This window comes from Lagopus leucura, unplaced genomic scaffold (assembly GCF_019238085.1).
Source record: "Lagopus leucura isolate 7727_CA_CO unplaced genomic scaffold, USGS_WTPT01 Super-Scaffold_1, whole genome shotgun sequence".
Taxonomy (NCBI): Eukaryota; Metazoa; Chordata; class Aves; order Galliformes; family Phasianidae; genus Lagopus; species Lagopus leucura.
In genome coordinates, this window is record NW_024962250.1 from 21,696,232 (window position 1) to 21,718,592 (window position 22,361).

A 22,361-nucleotide genomic window follows, 5' to 3' on the forward strand; every position below is an offset into this window, starting at 1 on the left:
CTCAGTATTTTTCCTTCCACTAAAAGATTGCTCCAACATATGGAGATAATGCTTCTGTGGAGCACAGAACATAGGGACAAAAATTCCTATCCATTATCGCTTGGTATTTCCTTACTGATCTATCTGAATGAGGTGGTTGGTTGTTTGTTTGTTTCCTTGTCATTACTGCAGAGTGAAAGATCATTTCCATTGAAATTTTCTGTTTCCTATATGTACTGGGAAATTCCAGTCCTCTGGAAGTGCTGAGCGTGGTCTGCACTGTCTGGCTTTGGCCAGTGCTAGATTTCACTTACAGTTGTCTTCTCTTCTATCCAGCTGTGTCACTTCGAGGTTCTGCTGAGCCCATTTTTACCTTGATTAATTTAAACAAGGCCGTCATCTGCAGTTTTCTTGCAGTAATATTCAGGTCAGTCATAATTTACCTCAGTAGTCCTAGCACAGACCCTGGTAGAGATGAGCTTTTGACCTGTGCTGCGGACTAGCTATTCATTCTTTACCAGCATTTTCAGTTTCATCTAATTTCTCATTTTTGACAGAAGTCTCACTCTATAGATGCTGGTTTTTCAAGAGTCTCTCAGGAGAAAAAAAAACAAAACAACCATCATTATATAAGGGTCCGGACTGTTAGCTGGCTCTCACATCAAGGTGTTTCAGGTGTAAGTTGAAAGAAGTCCCTTCAATCTAAGCAAAAGGCCAGTTCTTCTGAAGTGAGAGAACTGGCTTATTTGGTAGTTGTAAATTAGGCTAATAAATGTTAAGTCTAGCTTGCATGAGTATTAGGCCCTTGAGTGTGGCAGTCATGGAGATCCCTTTTGGTGTGGCATTTCACTCTTCACTGACATCCATCAAAGGTGAGGTGAGTCTCTTCTGTTAGGGGCATACTCAGGCATTCACAAAGAAAACTGCGATGCAGTGGAAGGAGGAAAACTCCTCTTGAGCATCAACTGATGTTTGGGTGCCCTAACTTCACTCATGGGCAACTCAAAGGCCATTACCGTCCTGCCGCCCATGGCAAGCAGGATATGATGGTGGTTATCACAGAGCCTTTACATTCTTTCCCTTTGATAAGTCTCCTGTAGGCTAATTACTTAATTACTTAGCAAGGAAAATGAGCTCTGAGAAGTTAGGAGTTTAGGCTGGTGACACTTCATCCATGAGAATTCATTGTGGAGCTGAGGTTTCTCTAGGATTTGTGGACAAATGTGCTCAGTGCATCCCAATATCTAATTGCATGATTCTCCCCTTGTTCCAACGTTCCTGGTTCTCTGCAGTACCCAGCCTCACAATACTGCTGCTATTCTCTGCTCATTGGCATGTGCTTCCCAGGTGCTCATACCCTCCTGCTTCTGAGGCTGACCCTGTGATGACAGCTGCCTGGCTGCCTATCAAAGGCTCCATTTAGAGCTGGCCTTAGTGCAGACAGAAAGCTGCAGTGTTAGACCCCGAAATCTGACACAGTGTGGCTTGCCTGCTTTTCAGTGGGTCCTTGACAGCCTTTCAGCTCATGTCTGTCAGCCCCCCTACCAGGCACACAAGTTCACTTCCATCGTGGAAGAAGGAGTGAGAGAAGTGACATTTCACCGAGCGGTGGGCACGCCAGGGGATGTAGGGAGATAAGGCAGGATCACAGAAGCAGCTGAAATCCCCAGCGGATATTGCGTTTCTGGCTGGATTGACAGGTTAAAAGTATTGCTGGGACAAGTCTCTCTGCTCCCTCGGTCCCAGAGGACTGTGCAGTGAGAACAGCACTCAATCCTAATGAATCTTGGCCTACACTGGGACCAGTTCTGCCGTAGCCTGGCATGAGAACATCCATGGGGAATTTGTTTCCAGCTTTCAACGAGAGCTACCCATAGAATGGCATTTTAAATAAATAAGTTCACTTAACAAACAACAGCAATAAATGAACAGAAACACTGATGTGGCCAGGGATGAAATATTAGCATTTTTCAAATCCGTTTAGTGAAGACAGCTGCTGGGCATTGGTTCAGGTCTTTGTATTAGCAGGCTGTTTGCAAAGCACTAAACTGACTTCCAGACAAAACCTTCCTGAAGCTCAAGAGGGCAAAACCTGTCTTAGTTGACAAACTAAATCTGTTCTAAACCTTTGCATTTCGTTCATCCGAAAGTACCTATCAGTACTGATGATGACACAGATGTGTCCCAAAGACCCTTCAGTCAGTGTTTTGGCCACTCCAGACTGCAGGCATGGAAAGGAGAACATGAGTTTTTGTGGGGCTTGAAAACTGCATAGTGAAGACCAAACTGGAGTGAGTTGCTATAACAGGACCACAGGATTTTCAGTTCATTCAGATGATCATGGTGCACTGAAAGGCTTCCCTCTCATCACAGCAGCAAGAAGCAGACTCAAATAGACTGGCTTGAAGAACCTCCCTGCTCTGTTATGAGATGCTTCCTGCCTGTGGCTACATTTCTTGAGGCATTGATCTGTTCAAATATTTGTCTAGCTAAATTACTGGTTCACCAGCTCTTGTGAGGTGCAGCACAAGATAACAAGGCTGGAGGCTATGGTCTGTAGTGCAAGTTTTCCACTCTTGGAATGATGTCACTATATCCTTGGAGAATGAGGAAGGTGCACGGGCAGGCAAGCCTTTTCTCTGAGGTCACTTGCTCCAAGATGTCTAGATCAGGAAACCTGTGCCAGCTGTGTGCTGTGAGTGGTAGCTTCAGTCTAGCATCCAGTAGAGAAAATACTGAAAATATGTAGAATCTAAGATGAGGGCTCCCAGCCAAAGGAAAGTGCTTTCAACCCTAAGGAAAGAGGTATCAGAGTGTGATGAGGGTCTTCCCAAGGAAAATTATATGTGCAGTAGGGGGAGAAGCAATGGTGATTGATGAGTGTGTTACCGAGGCAGTCACAAGTAGCTCCTAGCCCAGGGCATTCTCCCAAGCCATTGAGGGGTCTCTGTAGAATGGGAGAGTGCTGGGAAGTGGGTGTGCCTGTTTCTCTCAGATCAGTAGAAATGAACCAAATCAATAGACTAGCTGGTGATGGGCCAGGGGGCTTAAGGGACTGTATTTGCCACCTAAGGAAGGTGCCTGAGGTCATGCAGGGTTGCAGAGCTGTGGTGAAGGGGCACTTAGCACTTAGGGTACTAAGGATGTAGTACTGGGGAGATGAGGGTATAACAGTGAGGCAGAGGTGTCCTGTCATCCCACGGCTAGTGAGCAAATTGCACCAAGGTCTACTGTGTGCCTTGCTTTCCAGCCTCCCCACACCACTCTCAGTTCCCTGCCCACTCTTGCATATAGCAGCTGGTGGCACTACCTTTATTTAATGTTGTGATCTGTGCCTTTTCTCTCGAGTATTGTGATTCTGCAATATCCTCTTCTCAGGCTATCCAGACTTGATATCTGAGGCCTGTTTTCACCTTCTTCCCTCTGTTGTGCTATCCCAGACCCATTTTGCAGCCCTATGGCCCTATTCAGCATGCAGCACTGCCCCTTGCAGTCCCTACTGTGAGGTTAATAAAGACCTACTGCCTGAATTACCTTTAGCTTTTATAAACCAAAAAATGCAAACAGCATGTAAGCAGCATTCATTACCTTGCACGCCTTCAGCTGCTTATTGGATACACATCCCCCTCCCTCTAGCATCTCTCTCTTTTTTTAATATGTTTTTTTAATTTGTTTTGATGAATGAGTGACAACCCTGACACCCGATTCGCTGAGATTAATAGAAACGACACAATATTTACGTCGCGCCGACGAGCAATTATCCTGCCATCTATCTTTGAGATTATCTTTCTGATTGAAAACTACTCATCCGTGTAATCGGAATTATTTGGAATTAGAAGGGAATTTATGGCCCCTCTCACTCTCCCTCCTATTTGCCTCTTTCGCAATCCTTCTTTAAGAGGGATCCTTTCTTTCTTCGTTCCTTCCATCCTTCCAGCCCTGTGGATGGAACTGCATGCTTTGCTGTGCAAGGCATCACTGTGCAAGAATGGTTGGCTGTGGAAATGTGGAGAGACTTAACAATACTGTGGCCAGGCAGGCAATAGGGGCTGTGAGGACAGAGTGAAGCCTGGGGATTAAAAGGTTCTTCATAAAAAAGCTGGCATTAGAAGTGGGTGTGTAGAGTGTGTGACTTGGTGAAGGCTGTGCAGGCAGCACCAGTGACAGAATAAGTGGCAGCACCTCACTTATTTTCCTTGTTTGTTTGGTCTTGCATTTCCTTCTTTACAGCTTTGTTTTGAGGATGCTTTTTACCAGCTAACTGCTTCATAAATGTGCTCCTTGTGTATTTATTTTATCTAAATGCTTATCACAGAATGGCCAGGGTTGGAAGGGACCTCAAGGATCATGAATCTCCAACCCCCTTGCCACATGCAGGGCCACCAACCTCCCCATTTAATACTAGAGCAGGCTGCCCAGGGCCCCATCCAACCTGGCCTTGAACACCTCCAGGGACAGGCAGCCTGTTGCAGCACCTCACCACTCTCTCTGTAAAGAACTTCCCCCTGACATCCAACCTAAATCTTGGCTCCCTCAACTTAAAACCATTTCCCCTTATCCTGAAATTGTCAACACTTTCAAAGAGTTAATTCCCCTCCTGTTTGTAGGCTTCCTTTAGGTACTGAAAGGCTGCAATGAGGTCACCCCACAGCCTTCTTTTCTCCAGGCTGAACAAGCCCAGCTTCCTCAGCCTGTCTTCATAGGGGAGGTGCTTCAGTCCCCTGATCATCTTTGTGGCTCTCCTCTGGACCTTCTCCACCAGCTCTTTTTTGTACTGGGGGCTCTACACTTGGACACAGTACTCCCATATGGGGCCTCACAAGAGCAGAGTAGAGGGGGGACAATCACCTCCCTGTCCCTGCTGGCCACCCCTCTTTTGATGGAGCCCAGGATACCATTTGCCTTCCAAGCCGCAAGGACACACTGCTGGCTCATGTTAAGTTTTTCATCTATCAAGACCCCCAGGTCCCTCTCCACAGGGCTGCTCACAAGGACCTTCCTGTCTGTATGGATGCCTGGGATTCCTCCAGCCTGAGTGCAAAACGTTGCCATGTTGAACCTCATCAGGTTCACCCTGGCACACTTTGCTAGCCTCTCGAGGTCCTTCTGAATGGCATCCCTTATCTCTTATTCTAGCTCAGTGTAGAAGAGGGACCCATGCTTCCAACCTTTCTGCAGGTATTGGAGTAGCAGGAACAACAGCAGCAATCCCTGGAAGCAGCTTAGTCTCCTATGTGTGTGGGATAGCATCTGGCAGTCTTGTTTCAATGCTGGCATCCTCTACCACAATACTGTCTGTATAGGGCTTGTAAGAAATACTATGGCTCGTTTGTCGCTGCCTTAAAGAGCTAATAGGTGGTAAAGGACCTCTGTTGGTTTTTCTCAGTGGGAAGAGCTCTTGTCTCTTTGCAGGTTTTTGTGTTTGTTTTTTTTTTTCTTCAGAAGCACCAGTGTTTCCATACTTGTCTTTATTTGCTTTTCATGCTTTTGTTGGTCTGAGATACAGATGAACTAACTAGTCCGGTTGTCTCAGGGCATCTCTAGAGGTAGGAGACATACCTCTTCCTTTGTGGTTGATTCCAGGTCAGGATGGCAAAAGGCTCTCTCTTTGCTGGAAGCCCCTTCCTGATCACAGTCCTCAGGGAAGATATTTCTTGCCTTTTCCTTTTTGCAGAAGATAGGAGTGGGTCTATCCTACTGCATGAGGACACAAACCATGTAGAAAAAAATCTGTGCCGTAGCTTAGCCAGAGCCAAGAACTACTCCTCCTCTGCAAACAGCACTTGGTTTTTTTTTTTAAAGAAGTGATTGCAGCAGAAACAGACAGTGAAGTGAATGTCAGGGGATGTCAAGCAGTAGAGAGATGTTCTAAATGGATCTAGTAGCATTGAGGTCCTTTGAGAACTACAATGTGAAAAGGTTTTGGTCTCATATGAATCCTGATGAAGAAGACATAAGGGAAGTAAAGGGAAGGGTTGATGAGCAAGTGCCATGTTCTGAAAGAGAGACACAGGCTGAGTGCTGAAGGAATTCATCCTGAACTTGATTGCAAAGATGTCATTTAACATGCAGGCCAGACTGACAATGATGTTTGATACAGAACAGCATAAACAGTTAATGACACAAGGGTTTGGAAAGGGAAATGTGTTTTGAGGTACAATTGCTCAGTCAGCTCGAGAGATATGGGCCCAGATGGGAATCCGAGATCCTTCCGCCCAGAAATACCCAATGTTGTTATTAATTAGTATGGAAATATTTTCCTTTCTTCAGAGAGGGTTGTTGAATTGCCAGTGGGATACTGGGGGGATGGGTGTGTGTATGTGTGGGGTAGGCTATCAAGGAACTATTAATTAGGTTACTTCCCACTGCTGTTGACATGCTGGGGAAGGGGTTTATTTGTGGGCCAAAATAAAAAGGAAAGGAAAGGAAAATGGAAGAACTGGAAACAAGAGTGAAAAACAGGAGAGAAAAAGGCAGTTAGGTAGGAAAAACATCATAGACTGAAAGAAGATGTGTAAAAAGGGATTCCCAAGATCTCATCTTCTGTTTTGGGAAAGAGTGAGAACCCAGGCTGGCAGTTGATACCAAAAGGGAAACTTTTGAGGCAGCTGTGGTGTGGGTTGGACACAGCCATTCAGTAGCACTGATCCTCTCCTGCCTTGTCACCGGTTTTCTTGTTCACAGTTCAACAAACTTGGCACCAAAGCTTCTTCCTGACAGAGTCATGATATTTTATGCCAGCTGTTATTAGGTAGTAGAACAGAATTTAAATGAGAAACTTCTCTAGTTGTAGATTACCTGCCCTTGCTGACGTAGATCTCTTACCTCTCTTTCTTTGGAAGGAATCTTTGTGAGATTTGATGAATAATCATAAAAATATTTGGAATTTAGTTTTCTTCCTACATAAAAGTATACAGTGGTTGAAACATTATCAAGATTTCATTGTGTTTTCTGCCTCTGTACTTCTGGTAATAGTGTGTAAAGCCATGGGAGAGTCCCAGCACAAAACTGGCAGAAAGTGATAGTGTAGCCACATATCTAAGAAGTAGATGCTGCATTTACTGTTCTGAGATAGTGTCAGAACAAGAAGGAGACAAAGGGATGTGTGTGGTGGCAATGCTAGAATAAGTGAAGGGTGTATTCACAGAGGGGAAAAAATTGAGCAAGTGGGTTACCTAAAAATATCCCTTGCAGAGGGAAGAAATCAGTGCAGTTTTGATTATTGAGAGAAAGTGTTTTGGGTTTGCAAAGGGTGTGAGTAGTGTGATAAAAAAAAGACATAGCATTGATATCTCGTATGGGACCAACGCAATCCAGACCTATTTATCTAGAGATTTGACTCATAGAGCATAGCTATCTGCAGTATTTTCTTCCAAGAAACTTGTCTTGTAGGAAGTTGGCTTCTGAGCATGCAGAAGTCCCACCCAGTCTCCTTGGAGTAATACAGCACTAAAGGGAAGAAAAGCCTACCATTGCTTCAAATTCAGTTACTAAGAGATCCAGAGTGGTCTGAAACAGAGAAAATGATAAAAAAAGGGATTAAATCCAGCACAACACTGTGGTTTTCAATTCAGGGGTTTGGGCATGACAGTGACCATTTATTAAGGTATGAAAGATGACTGTTAGCGTGTGAATGCATGCCAGAGGCCAAGGAGATGTCCCTTAATCTGCCTCTGATCAGAGAATCCAGGAGAGCCCTGTGGAGCCGTGCCAACCCTTGACTGTACTCCTTCTGTGCTACATGTAAAGCAGAGCAGGAACAAGGTGGGATGTGTTCTATGAGGAGGGATGTGGCAGGACAAGAGCAATGAAGCTGGCTGAAGCTGAGCACTGCACTGCTCCTGATTTCAGATACAGCACTTTTTGATTTAAAAATGAAAGGTTTTTTTTTTTTTTTTTTTTTTTTTTAAATGGAATACTGATTGTATTGCACAGTGTGCTCCTTAGAAAAAAATGCATTGTCACTTTAACTCAGATTTCTTGTTAGGCCTGATTTTTCTAAGGCAGTACTATGTGTGTGATTACACTGGGTAAGTTTCCCTAACTTTTAAACCTGTTATCTAATGTCAAGCACATTTTGCACCCAGTCACAATTGTGAAAGGTACTATGCTTATGTCAGTTTCATGAAGTAGGTGACAGGTAGAGGAGGAAGACCTTATTATCATACCTTAGGGAAAGACTGTAGAATGAGATCATTCTTATTAGAGTCCTGGAGATCCACACGGGACAGAGACTGTCCGAATGCCCCAGATACAGAAGAGTTCAGTTGAGGCTCATATCACACTGGGCGTGAGTTGGAGGATCTACTGGTTGGTCAGTGTCTCTCTGTCTTTTCATCTCTTTCTCACTCGCTCACACGAACACACGCACACAGATTCTCTACTTAGAAAGGTATGAGCTGCCTTACTTCTGGACATTCATAATGCTGTTAATGTATGTGGATTCCCTGGAATTTAGTGAAGGGTGAATAATATTGCAGCCTCAGTATACCAGAGTTTACCACCACCACCACCAACAGAAAACAGTCAAAGATGAGAGAAAGCTATTGGAATCAAGATGTATTTCTTTCATATCCCTGAGAAGGCAGCGCGCACCCAGAATTCCCAGTAGAGAGATTTTTTCAGGGGGTGGGTTGAGGTGCGGTTGTAAAAACACAGTTGGAAACTACTGATATTTGTACTGACTTTGTCTTCTGTCCCTGTGTTTACCTCAGCTTTCATTGGATTGATGATTTCCAGCATAGTTTCTTTGGAGATACAATGTAGACTAAAATATATCTGTTTGTAGCTGTGTAACTTTGTTCAGTGCAGTATTCTTATAAAATCACTCCTGTGAAGTGGGATAGTTACAGAAAAAATGATGTGGATCAGGCTTCAAATTATAAAGCATTTGCAGCAGAGACCATATTTGCATATATGCATGATGTTTAGTGTCAAAAGACCCAAGACCTCACTGAAGTTCTGAATGCTGTAATAATAATAATAACAACATTAAAGGAACACAAGCTGAGGAGTCACCACAGTGTCTGTAATTAGTTGTGGTAAAAATTATCATTTCTAAGGCATCTGGAAACAAAGTAACTCTCACAGATCTACAGTAACTATGTAGTCATCTCTGTCATGCTGCAGTCGTAATGGCATTTTTGTCAGGGAACTTCCTTTCTTTCTGCTAGCTCCGTACCTCTAAATAAAATTAAAAATTGAATGGGTTTTATTTGCCATCTTGCTATAATGTGGATCACTGAGAATGCCCATATTAATGATTCAATATTTGCAAAGGGAACAGGTAACATTTTGCAAATACAAGTTAGTGATCCAGAAGCAGCTTCTTTGCACGTTCTGAAGGAGTTGAAAAAAGAGTTTTTAGGGATGGAGAACCTGGTTGAAGAAGTTGCCTTTAGAGGAGAAAATCAATGAAAAGTTTAGGGCAGGGTCCTGCTTCCTGATTCCATAGCTTTCATTATCAAGCCTTGTTTACTCTTTGATTAAAATTTTCCGGTGTTAGCAACAATTTCTCCAAATTACAGCCACCACTCAGAACAATAGTTCTAAACATTTCCTCCTCAACTCAACTATTTGTTAAATTTCCTGCTCAGAAAAGAGCGACCTTTAGGAAACTTTTCTTGGGGGCTTTGCTGGTACAGCTGAGGAATATGAAATGCCCTATTAAGACCAGAGCTGCACCTGTGTCCTGCCTGGATGAGAGCTAGTGACAGGTGAGAGAGTGAAAAATAGAGTAATTTTTTTTTTTTTTTTTTTAAAGTAAGCTGTTTTCTTTGGAAACCTAAGAAGAAAATGTGGAAAAAAAAAATCCGCAGACTATTTTCTAACGTTCAATTTCAGCAATTTTAAAATTGTGAACAGAGTCATCTAATAATTGGAAAAAAAAAAAAAAAAAAAAGAAAGAAAGAAAAAAAAAGAAAAAAAAAGAGAAACTTCTTCAGAACAATAACGCATACATAATACAACTGGAGAACAGGATTCCTGGGGAGTGGGAAGCAGGTTTCCATGAGGCTTCAGAAGGAAAAGGATCCCAGGAGCTCACAGCAAGGCACTTGATTTATTCTAGAGTGGGAGACTTTGTTCTCATCTATGCTGCTTAAGGTATACTTGCTGTGCGCAGGAGAGCACCATGCAGACACAACTCATAACTCATCTTAGATACTATTTCATGGCAATCTCCGTTTGAATTAATACATCCTATTTCTCATCAGGTTGTAAAGTCCCTATGAATGGGGCTTTCTGCCAAATTCCAAACTTGCTTTCAGAGCGTGCTGAAGTAGCTCTGCGTGACTCTGTTTAGTTAAGATAACGTTTCTTGCTACATGACATTAAAATAAATAAATAAAAGGGGTGGGGGTAGGGGGTGACCTGCTTTTACTGGAATTTCTATCACCTGTTTGCAAAGTGCTTTGATGCCACTGACCATCCTGCAAAGATGCAGAGGGTTGAATCTACCCCTTTTTGCACGTAACTTAGTGTTACACAGAGGTGCTCTGTCAGGAAAGAAATTATTGTGTTCACTCCAGATTTTCCTCTCTGTGGAGAGTCACGGCCAGGCCTGGTGCGGGCGTGTGCTGAGGCCATGCCCATGACACATTACTTGAGGGAGGGGACAAGCAAGGAGCTGAGCCTCGCCTCCCAGCAGTAGCAGGGCCCTAGGCAGAATCTATGGAAGGGACTAGTTCTTCCAGGTGAGCCCGGGTCCGGGGTGTGGCGGGAGCATGGACTAAAGCAGCAGTAAGAGGCTGAGCGACCAAATGTCTGCAGCCGAAACCTGGATTCAACAGGATCCTTCCTCAAGCAGCTGTTTCCAGAGGGCTCTGGGTAAATCTATTCAAAGAAAAGAATGTGAGAGCTGTTTGTGGTGGGCATGGCACCTCTACCCAAAGGAGGCCTGTCCTCAGGCTGCTGGGGCTGTTGTCTGTGGAGCTGGCTGCTCCGGGACGGAGGTGGGGTGGAAGGCCTAGCATGGTACTAGCAGGCCAGGATTGGAGTGAGCAGACACTGGGTGCTCCCGCTACAGCCTCAGAGGCATTGCAAGGGGTTGCTGTCTGCTTCACGTAGGCTGCTGATGTGGAGACTATTGGGTTTTTGAGTCCTTCTCAGGCTAGCAGGTCACTGGCTGGCAGCATGTGGCTGGCTGAAAAGGGGCAGTTGGTGTGCTTGCTTGAGCAGCTGCCAAGTTATCCTGGCACTCTCTGGCACTGCTGCCTCTCCACTGGGACCTTGTATGTCACTGCCATCACGTTCTCTTGGTGTAAAGTATCACCAGACCAAATCCTGGGTGACTGAAGCGAGCAGTAAAGTTTGGCAGTGACAGATGGTAACTGCAGCTTGTCACCTCTCTGGATCCTGTAGCCTTCCTTCTTTGTCTGGGATGAGCTCTGTGCTGGGGAGCCATTTTGGTCTGTCTGGGAAGAACTCTTTACCTCTTCTGATGCTCTCAGTGGCACAGCAGTTTTTTCCTTGCTCCCAGGGCAGTTTTCTGCCTTTTCTTAACACAGGTGTACCATGAGGTGCCACCATTTTGTCTGAGAGGGTCTGCATCTAGCTTCTCCTCACAGAGGCTGCCTCAGTGGGTCCCTGCAGCCAGCACCTGGACATGGACACCCAGTGCAGGTGTGCTGAGTAACTCTAATTTGATGGTATTTTGAGGTGGGTGAGAGCTGTGCCTTCTCTCTCAGACCAGCTCTGGGCAGGGACTTTTCAGACATGACCCAACTCAGAAATCAGGCAGGTTGGTTGTGTTGCTTCAGAGAGGGCTCAGGAGGGATCTGATTCAAAATTTCCCTTTATTTCTTTGCTTTAGAGACTAACAAGCTTGGCTTTACTTGGTAGTCTTACCCGGGTTGTACCCACCATCTGGTGTTGTCCTCTGTATGGATGGAGGTGGGTGAGCAGCCTTGAAGGACTTCAGCTTGCAACTGAAGCACTTCTCCTACGAAGACCTTTTCTTCATTTGAATATCTATAGCCAAGGAACCTCCTCTTTCTTTTAAGAACTTAATTAGTTATTTGCCTTGATATCTTATTTATTTATTTATAAATATCTTTTTATTGAGCAAAGCATACAATCAAAGAGTACGTGGCTTCCCCTTGGGGAGGGATAGGGGAGCAGCAATAAACCCCCTCACCCATACCTTTGGAAAATGGCAGTGATTTTTTTTTTTTTTTTTTTTTTTTTTTCCAGGGAGCTGAGCTAACAGTCTGGCTGTAAGGAGTTTAGATCTGGAGCCAGACATTATAGTTAGGCCTCTCTGTGGTTATAATGTAGTTGTTTTGGTTTTGTAGAAATTCTCTGAAGAAATCTAAATTAAAAACAAAGCAAGAAGAAAACAAAAACCCAAGGGGAACCTGTTTCTGGCAGTCCTCATCTCTCCGATCAGGCACCCTACTGGTTTAAATCTCACACTGTCCTCCAGGTCTATCAGAATTGCTATTAGCTTTATTCTGATAGCTACTTGCTATACTACTACTATGCTTCCTCTGCCTCTCCACTGTGGTCAAGGTCACTGAGAACATGAAACAGTATCTCTTGCCCCAAGTCCACCTTACTAGGCTGCAGGCTGCTTTGAGTGCACAGCTAATGCCTCATGCTAGCACAGGTGTGGGCTTGCTGCTGCTAAACAAAGTCCTAAGCAAGTGGTACAACAACAGCAATGAGTTTCTGCAAAGCATCCGCGCAAGTCAAAAACGTGAAAGGCACCTGCCTCAAGTGATGGAATTGACAGCCCCACGTTAGTGAAACGTGTTGCAGCGTGCAATTGGAAGAAGTTGGTGGTGGTTTCCAGAGAGAGTGCATCATGGTTGCACCAATTTAGGCAGAGTACCTCTATAAGAGTTGTCTTTTCTCAGTGTATTTTGCAGAGTGTAAACACAGAAGCGCTTTTAGGTGGATGTTTAGGAGGGATCTAATTAATATTGTGTGCAATAGATTGGCAAAGGCTGTGTGTTTAAATGTACTCCGGTATACAGTTATTCTAGTGCTGGCAGGATTTAGTTAAATCCAGGCACGTTTTATTTCTGTGTGTGTAGAACTGAATGCTTGCTCTGGATGTTCTCTGAATGTACTCTGATATGTGTTGTGTCTTCTTGTTCAGGCCAAGCCATTTTTTATTAGTTTGTTGTTATTACTGATGGACTCAGAAAAACAAGGCAGAGTAGCATTTTTCTGGACTTGTTCTTGTTAAAGCCCATGATTATAACTTCTCCTGAGTAGACACAAATGGTGCCTCTCAGCAGCCTCGCTCTGCAAGTAGCTATGCCAGGTGAAGATTTTAGCTGCTCGCAGCTCTGGAGGTGGAAGAATAGATTTGTGCTTCTCAATCCAGAAAAGTTGTGGAGCCCTAACCTGATGTGCTTTGCTTGAAGCAATGTAGTAAGTTGTGATAGGTTCCCTTCTGCACAGAACTTTTTCGAATTCTAATTTCTTGCTGGCAGGTACATGGAAGGTGGAATTAGCAGGAATAACTAAATCTGGTAGGGAGCTTCCGTAAAAATTTTAGTCACTTTCACATTCCTACAACTTAATAGCGTGTGTAAGAGTTAAAAAACAAACAAACAAAAACCTAAGAGTGTTTGCAGTTATATTAACAGATCAGTATGACCTATCCAAGTGATAATACAGACTTGACAAAGTGTGGAAAGCACTATACTGGATCACACATGAAAGATCTGGACACAGAAGTATGGACCTCGGGTTCAGCATTTGCCAACAAATATCCTGCTAAAGATATTTGTTGCACAAAGTATGCTGGTGTATATGAAGTTTGCAGTATTAAAATTGAATAAGGAATTAAAATTCTTAGTGATAATATCAGCTGTTTCCTCTTGAGCATCTGCTGTTTTTCAAAGTACTTGTATCAAAATGTAGAGTATCTTTATCTATTTGTTAAGTTGGATGTAAGAGTAATACTATGTGTGCCAAGCATTTGGAGAACGTTGCTACTCACACTTTTCCTTTTAAATGCAACTTATGCCCAATTTATTCTTTGTTTCTATATTCAGTCTTGAAAGAAGGGTTTTTGACTTTAATTTCCTTTGTGTGTTAAGAGTTATTATGTTATTGAATCTGTTTTGGTCTTTACTGTTTGAAATCAGTAAAATTCCCATCTCACTAAGCAGAGTTGTATCATGGCTATCCTGGAATTTTGAGGTTGTGAGACACGTTCAGGGTAGGGAAATTCTGACAGTGGAACTTCTTATTGGACTTTACAGTTGTTTTTTGTTGTGGCTAAACTTGGGAATTGCAGAGCTGTTTGTTTCTTGTAAAACTTTTATTCATGCTTGTTTTTCCTGATGCAAAAGCAGCAGCGGTTCTAAGCTCTAAAATTATGTCACATAATCCAATGTGCACTGAAGCATCCTGATGCTCGTGGCACATGGGGCAAAAATTGTCAGCATGGTTTCATGTGTGAGTGGGAGGAATTGGAAGATTCCACTGATTGGGCCAGTATTTTCAAACTTGAACTGGTTTTGCTGTGTCTGTGTCTAAAAAGGGTAGCTGTGAATTTTTGTTTGTTTTTATCATCTGGAGGAAAGTGTATTTTGCATTCTATAATGGCATAAATGTAGCTGAGCAAATTCTGCCCAGATTGACACAGGCAAGCCTTGAACTGCTTATGTTTGAAGAAAAATGAGTACTGAAATTTTACTTCTGCTAGTCACACACTTTGGAACCTGAGGCAGAAATACAGGCTTATGAGGAAAGTAGCCCTGGCAAGAAGCATTTAAAAAACTTTCCCAAACAACCATAGAAAAGACTGTAAAGCTGTGTTTGCATTTTACAATGTCTTCTACGTGGGTGCCTCAAGGAAAGAGTTGATCCTTTAATATAGTCTACAAGTCCCTGATGTTAATCTTTTGTGTTGTGTTGTGTTTTGTTTTTTAATGTATCTGAGGGTGCTCTTGAAATCTTCTGGCTCTCTTTTTGCTGTGTTTTGAAGTGGGCATCCTGTTTCATGGTCTCTACCATTGGTTTCTTTCCATGCCTCACCCTGTCTTGGTTGTGGCTGGACTGAGGAGAAGTTTGTACACAGGAGGTGGTGACAGTGAGGGGCAGAAGACTGTGTTAGAGGTTTTATTTGAGAGAGGCCCTCTGAACTGCCCCATTAAGGTCATATATCCTGGTGCCTGAAGGCAGGGAGGATGGAGGAATGCTGCATCCATTCAAGATTCATCCATATTAGCTAAGCTTTTCATGCTGGCAAATTCTTATCCCTTCATCTTCCATACAGAAAATAGAAGGATGGGGAGTAGAAGGATGTGTTCACTTTTGCTCTGCTGTGAATATGGGGTGCCAACAATAAGCGCTAACCTGGGCCTGAGGACTGAATAGAGCTTCCTGGCAACCTGTGTGAGATGTGCCAGCACATAGGCATGGGGTTTCCTTGGGATTCAGTTTGGCCCATGGCAGAGTAATGGGGCAGAGACGAAACTGTTCACATAAAATAGGGCTTGGAAGAGTAATATGTGGGGATCTTTAGATGCCAGCAATGTAGAACGTCAAAAACAGTTTGGCAGGTAACATTTTTAGGGCCTGTATGACTGACGTTATTGAAGCTGAATTATCCAAAAGTGACTGCTGGATTTAGGTGCCCTGTTTTGGGACCTTTGTCTGTTGTACCGCAGTCTGATTATCCTAAAATTCCTTTTGATGGCAGTGGGAAGTGTAACATGCTGTACAGCTCTGAATAGACCAAAAGACCAAAACATCATCTACTACACAGACTGAATGAGAGAGCTGAAATGAAAAATCTTTGGTCACGTTAATTTTATCTGTGATGGATCGTTCCAGTAGTGAAGGACCGCAATCTGGCAGGAAAGGGGTTGTGTTTCCACATTAGAGCACAGCCTATCAGATACTTCTTTTTTCCCTGTGTTCATTTGTACATCCTCATCTATAGATTCATGCCCTAAAGTGCACTGTTAAATACTGTTATTGCTATCTTATTAAAGCTGGAGGATGTGAAGCAGTAGTAAAGCGATAAGTGAAACTTTGCATAGTGCAGATGCTCAGCTGAGGAAAACGTCTTTTTCCAGTGCTTCACCAGGTCCCTGTTTTGTTGGAAGATTGGTTTGGTTTGTTTTTTTTTTTTTTTTTTTTTGGAAAAGCACGTTGGCTAAATCCTATCAGCTCGGACACTAAGCATATTGACACGTGGTGAATTACACATGCAGCAGGATTTGTCCCAAAATGAAAAAATTACTTTTATATTCCCAAATAATCAATAACTGCATTGATCTGAGACCTTGGCTATGAGTGGTGAGACCTTGCCTGACTTTCAGATAGCTGCCCCTGTTGATTACTTTGCTTTACTCCAGTGAGAGCAGCAGCAGCACAACGTAGACATGCCTAAACTAGCTTGAATAGTTCAGGTACTGTTAGCCACTGAGCCAGAGAACCATAGAGTTCAGTGTGGGCTTAATGCCTGGGGATTTTGTCCTGCTTTTTATGAGTTCAGCATTGCTTTACCATCTCAGCACTAACAATGTGTTGAAAATAAAGGTTGGTGGATCTGGTACTCTGTCTGCTGTAGTGCTTTTCCCTGCAGAGCTGAGCGTGGTGCTAGGGGTGTTAGTAGGAGATACTGCCAAAGGTAGCAGTGTGGAGGCAAAACAGCTTTTGTTCTCTGCCTGCTGTTCTCTTCTTTCCCACACTTCCGCTAGTGTTTATCTGGAGCTGCCCAGCCTTTGAGCCTGTTTAATGTGAAACTGCTTAACTGGTAAGGTTTTGCTGGGTCTGTGAGTACCTGGGAGCTTGGAGGACCAGCTACCTCTTGGATCAGCTTTTGGCCTGTCTGATGGTGGACCAGAACAATCAAAAGAACCTCTAGAACTTAGATATGGAAAAATCCAGGTCTGTTAATGCTACCTTTTAATGGGGACCAAGGCAGAAGCATTCCTGGTGCTTTATGTCAAGTTATTGCCTGGATTGTGGGTTCCCACCTTAGCCTCTGCAGAAGAGCTGTGATGATACCTATAGCTTGTTAGGAGTTTTCTTCTGGCAGTCAAGGATGTGATTGCAAGCAATGGTTTGGTCCCTGAGAGTTCAGTAGCTTCTCTGAGCCAACAGGCAATGCATTATCAATGCTCTCTGTTTTGTTTTCAGGAACAGCCTCAAGAACCAGTTTCTGTGGGCTGAGACCTTAAATGGACAATCAAACTGTTAAACTGCTGCTCTGCCCGCTACTCCGTTTGTTCTGCAGCAGAAATACAAACATGCCTGGACCAAACCCCAGAGCTCAACTCTGAACTTCTCTTTCATTTTGTCAGAATCCCTAACCTGTTTTTAAAACGATATTTATTTCTGTTAAATTGCGGAAGAGTTGGATGCAGTCTGCCAGTTGTGCTTTCCCTCCTCTTCTTTGTGCACTGAATTTTGTTCACTCGCTTTACATGCCTCAAGTTGCTGTAATGCTGCTGGGAAAGTAATTGCCTTGCACTTTTTCTTTCTGATGCCCACGGGTGACTGTGGGGGACTCCTCCCTGGGCACAGCGCAGAGTTAAAAGCCCAGCTTCTGCTTTGCTTAAGACCTGGTTATTTCTTTCTTTCTTTTTTTTTTTTTTTTTTTTTTTTTGTCAGCTGCCTGTTATATCAATCACAGAGCTGGGATCTATTTATAGGTTGGGACTCGGAGTACTGTGTCCTAGTCACAAAGAGAGGCAGAGACGCAGAGGGGACTGTCGGCTGGTGCAGGCGGAACCAAAAGATATTTAATCAGCAATTAGAAACACCTGAGGGCAAGGGAAATTCTACTCCAGCCTCGAGCTTCATCTCTCAGCCTGCAGCATGTAAGTACCGAACTTCTACCTTTTATTGCATTTGTGGAGCTGTTTGTTGTTTTTAGGTTGTTGTTTTGTTGTTTTTTTTTAATGTATTTATTCAATTGTTGCTGTGCACCAATCTTTTTATCTGGGCTAAAAATTATGGCAGCATCCCAATATAGTTAAAGGTTATATCTATATATCTATATATCTACTTTCACACTGTCAAAGGAAGGTCAGTGTGACCCACAAGGATAGGAGTTGGTTTCAGAACTTCATAGAAATCAGGCAGTTTCACTATTCAGGAGTTGCTTTTTCCTCTGGAAATAAGCAAGTGAAAGTTTGAGAGGAACAGTTATGTTTTGGGAATAGAAATGGTCAGGTTTGCTGGCATTCCAAAAAGGTCAGTGTATAATGTAGCTCTGCTTAAGGGCTTACCAAGGACAGGTGCTGTTTATCCCGTGCTGGTAAAGGCAAACCTGCAAACTTCAACAGTCTTGTCTTAAAAGAACCAAGTGACACCTTTTCCTCAATTTCACCAAAAAAAAAAAAAAAAAATTCATATCAAACCTTCTCTTAAAAGGGAAATGAAATTTGCCTGTACTGAATGTCTTTGTCATTGAGCAGTTGATATTTCTCTAATTTTCAGTGTCCCAAGCAGACAGAAGCCTCTTCAGTGATAAAAGGGGGTGCAAGTCTTTGTAAACTCAGCGCAGAGACAGTCAGGGAAATAACTTAGTCTGCCTCTGGTTGCCAGTTAATCGTTTGCTTTAAAGCTGCCCAAATGCAAAATGGTTTTAACAATGGTAGATTTTTTAATTTTTTTTTTTTTTTTTTTTTTTTTTTTTTTTTTTTAGAACTTCTGTTAAAAAGGGAATGAAAACTGGGAGGAAAATAATTACTCAGAAACTGTTTTTTTAATAGCTTTTAGCATAAATTTTTGTCGAAACACTGGAAGTCAAGGAGGTTTTTCTTACTTTGTATTTTGACCTCAGAGATTTGGGTTGCATCTTTTGCAGGATTTAGTTTTTGTATTTATTTTTAAGCACAGAAAAAATTCCTCCATTTCTCCTGGTTGTAGTGTCTGGCTCCCAAAACGCAAGTATTACAGTTTTTAATTTTGGTATGTTAAGTTTTTCAGTTTAAATTATGTAAGAGATACATACTATTAAAACTTTTTGCCCCCTCCTCTCTCCCCTTCCCCCCCCCCAATTTATCATTCTTGAAAGCAGTAAGAAGAAAAATGAAGCTGTATTTAATTTGGATGGAACAAGTGTCTAATAAGCACAGAATAATAAATCCAGAGCTGTCTCACATTCCGAGGGAATAGGTGATAGCTGAATTGCTTGGACTAACCATAGAAATGTGGCAAATAGGCTGTTGGTTGGCTCTTTATTTTGTGTTTCTTAGATGGATGTTTCAGAATTCTTGAAGTTTATGACTTCAGTGCAAGGAACAAACAGAACCCCGTTATTCTTGCTAAGTTTTCAGTCACGGATAAAAATATTTCCTCTTTCACTTACAACTCTAGGTATGAGGAAGGCTTTTAGGACAGTACTGATAAACACTATGAATTTTTATACTCCAGCGGTGTTCCAAATGACTATTACAATACTCTGCTTGCTCTGAATTTCCCTTCCCCCAAAATAAAACAGAATTGTCAGCCTGACTGTTCTCATCATAGAAAGCTTCCTTTTGCATATTAAGGCTTTTTGCTTTACTTAAAAACGAATGTATTTAAATTATTTAGGTCTCTGTTCTGTTTGTTTTGGCACAAGATTACGTTTATTCTCAGTCTGTGACAGTGTGACATCACTGTTTTATAGAAGAGCAGGTTTTCGTGAAAGGCATTAAAGAAATTAAATTGCCGACTCTGTAAGCAATAAGGAATCCATGGTATGACTGGTCTGGAGCCCTCCTAACAATTGAAAATCAAGCAACATCACTTGAAAAACAAAAATCAACTCTGTTTCCTTCTTATACATACAGAAATATCAGCATGACTGTGCTCAGGAATTACTGCAATTATTATATCTCAGTACACAGATTTGTGGAAATGCAAGCATTCCTATAGAAGTCTTCTGAGCCATAAATTTAGAAGATGTTTAGCCTTAATTTTTGGAACTATTCCATAGTTGTGTCCACTTAACTGCTGGACTTTTGATTTTAATCACGTGTGTCTCTTCCCCTGTTCAACCTGCTGCATTTTGTTACTGCATATAGGAAAAAATCACCGAGCATCCCCCTGCTTTATGGTGTACCAGTTAATAGCTTATGGGCTTGCTGTTATTTGGGGGTGGGGAGAGAGTTAGAGAGACTTTGATGTATGATGTGTGGAGAAGTCTTTGTTACTTAGTTTCTGTCTCACTAGCAATTCATTTAATGTGGACCGAGCACCTGTGAACCTCGGGAGTGACTGACTTTGAGTAGTTTGTCACAGAGCTGTTACTTGATTTATTTATTTATTGAGGAATGAAAAATCGTCTTTCTTAGTTCATCCTAGTTTGTTTGTTTCCTTGATAGCAAAGTAATGATTGACGTGCAGATTCTCTTTTTTGCGCCCCTCCTCCCGTTGCTGAGCATGACACCTCCTGAGAATTATAAATATAACCTGTGCCAAATCTGCTCAGGTGTCTGGAGTGCGGTGCGCCGCAGTGCCTCACTGTAAGTCCCTGAGAATATGGAGTAAATACCAACAGGAAAAAATACTCTTCTTGAAACAATTCTGTGGGGTTTTTTTGGAGGGGCCTTTTGAATAAACCCCCCAAAGCCAGCAGCTGGTTATTAAAGATTGTGTAGCTATCTCTCGCTCGTGCTATCTCTTACCTCTTTTATCATTTCACCTGTACATCCGTCCATCTATTTCTCATCTATTTTTACATTTCATTATGCTATGCCTGTTCGCCGGCTCTCTTCTTTTCCTTTCCTGAAGACACATTTCTATCTGGCACAGAAAATAAACTCAGATTGCGGGTAGTTATGTTAATCTAATTCAATCCTCTGTGGGTTAGGAGTGAAATTCTAATAGTGGAGCTGTTGAGGGCTTTTTTGTTAATGGCTTGGGGATTACATTGAGTTAAAGGCTCATTTCCTAATCAAACAGAGAGGGAGAGAGTGACTCCGAATATTTATGAGTCTCCCAGCGCGAGTTAAACATTGAACTCCAAAAGCAGGATTTCAGTGCTACAGAAAGAGTTAAAACCCCTCAGGGCTGCTGTGGAGGGGCGGGGGGAAGGAAACCAGTTAAGCCATCAGCATTTTCAACTGCTGTATAACTTCAGTTTGGTTAGAAAAAATAATCATCTCGCAGAGCTAAAATGGAAACTGTAGTGAGATATTTAAAACAAAGTCAAGTGATGCTTCAGAAAGACTCTCCTTTAGCAAAGCAGGATACATGCAGTGCATGCTGTAGCCTAGTAGGAACTCCAAATAAATACTCTTCTAAATGGGAAGAACTGGAGGGTGGGCTTAGTTTTTATTATTACTGCCTCGAAGACCTGATTTAAAATTTTAATGAGTTATATTTTTGGTTCTGTTTAACCCTTGGGTAATTTTTGCTTGAAGAAAAAAAAGAGATGTGTGTGTGGGTCAATACCTAATTGTTCCACTTCTGTTTAGTAGGCTGATACCTATCGAGGCTTTTTTTTCCTGCACTTCAGATTAGCTGGAGTCTTGGGTCAAGCAGTTTAGGTGGAGAACTGGGTTCTCTGTCACAGGAAAGATTAATCAAATTAATGTCTGATTACTTTTGTGGTAAGTACGTCTTCAATGCTTGGGTAGACCCTGCTGTTGCAGAAAAAGAGCGGTCCTGCCTGCCTGCAGTGAGTAGAGGTACAGTGTTCCTAAGCAGTGTGTTGAGGGATAGAGACCAACAATCTTCTGACTTGCATGGTCATGTCGTGCCTCCATATGCCTCAGTTTTCCTGCCTGTAAAATGATATATGGCTGACATCAAAAGTACTCTAAGGTCTACAGAGAACAACTTGTATAAATCCCCAGTGGCTGGTTTGCTCATGGCAGACTGACTGCAAATCGCTGACCCAGGTGTGTAGATTGAGAACAAGGGGTTACTGTGCTCCTAACAAGGAGTTACCCCACTTTGCTAGGTTTGTTTTCTTTGGTGGTGTTGTTTTGTTTTTAAAAGCATTTGGTACAAGTCATCAATAATGTCTTCCAGTTTGGGTAAGACAAGCAAGTAAAAGGCTAAGTTACTCCTAGTAAAACCAAAATTCAGTAGAGTTGTCCTTCACATTAATCTTAATTTGATCCTGGTGACTCTTGCTGAGATGAAGCTCCAGGTTTATTTCTCAAAGGTGGTAAGCACTGACTAAAAAAATGTTACTCTGGTTCTGGAGCCACTTGTACTGATGGTTATTCTCAATATACTGAACTTCCTGTTTTTGCTGACATGTCTATCTGGGTGCAGCACCTTGAGGTAAGAATTGGCACCTTGCCCTAGTTTAAAAATTATTTAAAACTGTTACCTGATGTAAATGCCTGAGGCCCACTTCTCTTTGTATTCTGTGCCTGGACCTGCTGAGGAGAGCACCATCAGCTGGAGTCTACTTTATTAAATGCATTTGAAATACATAATAATTGTGTTCTTTCCATCTA

The 22,361-nt window shown here is 42.5% G+C and overlaps 1 protein-coding gene across 2 annotated transcripts in view; it reads left to right on the forward strand.

Moving 5' to 3' along the window:
* Positions 1-22,361, forward strand: part of GPATCH2L (G-patch domain containing 2 like) — a 187,271-nt gene that overhangs the window by 64,709 nt on the left and 100,201 nt on the right. The window contains exon 9 of one of the 2 annotated variants that reach the window (XM_042865125.1): positions 17,607-17,769. In XM_042865125.1, the coding sequence (XP_042721059.1) occupies positions 17,607-17,700 (94 nt within the window). In that variant the 3' untranslated portion in view covers positions 17,701-17,769. Of the gene's footprint in view, positions 1-17,606; positions 17,775-22,361 lie in introns of those variants that run through there. The other variant, XM_042864953.1, reaches the window with a different exon arrangement.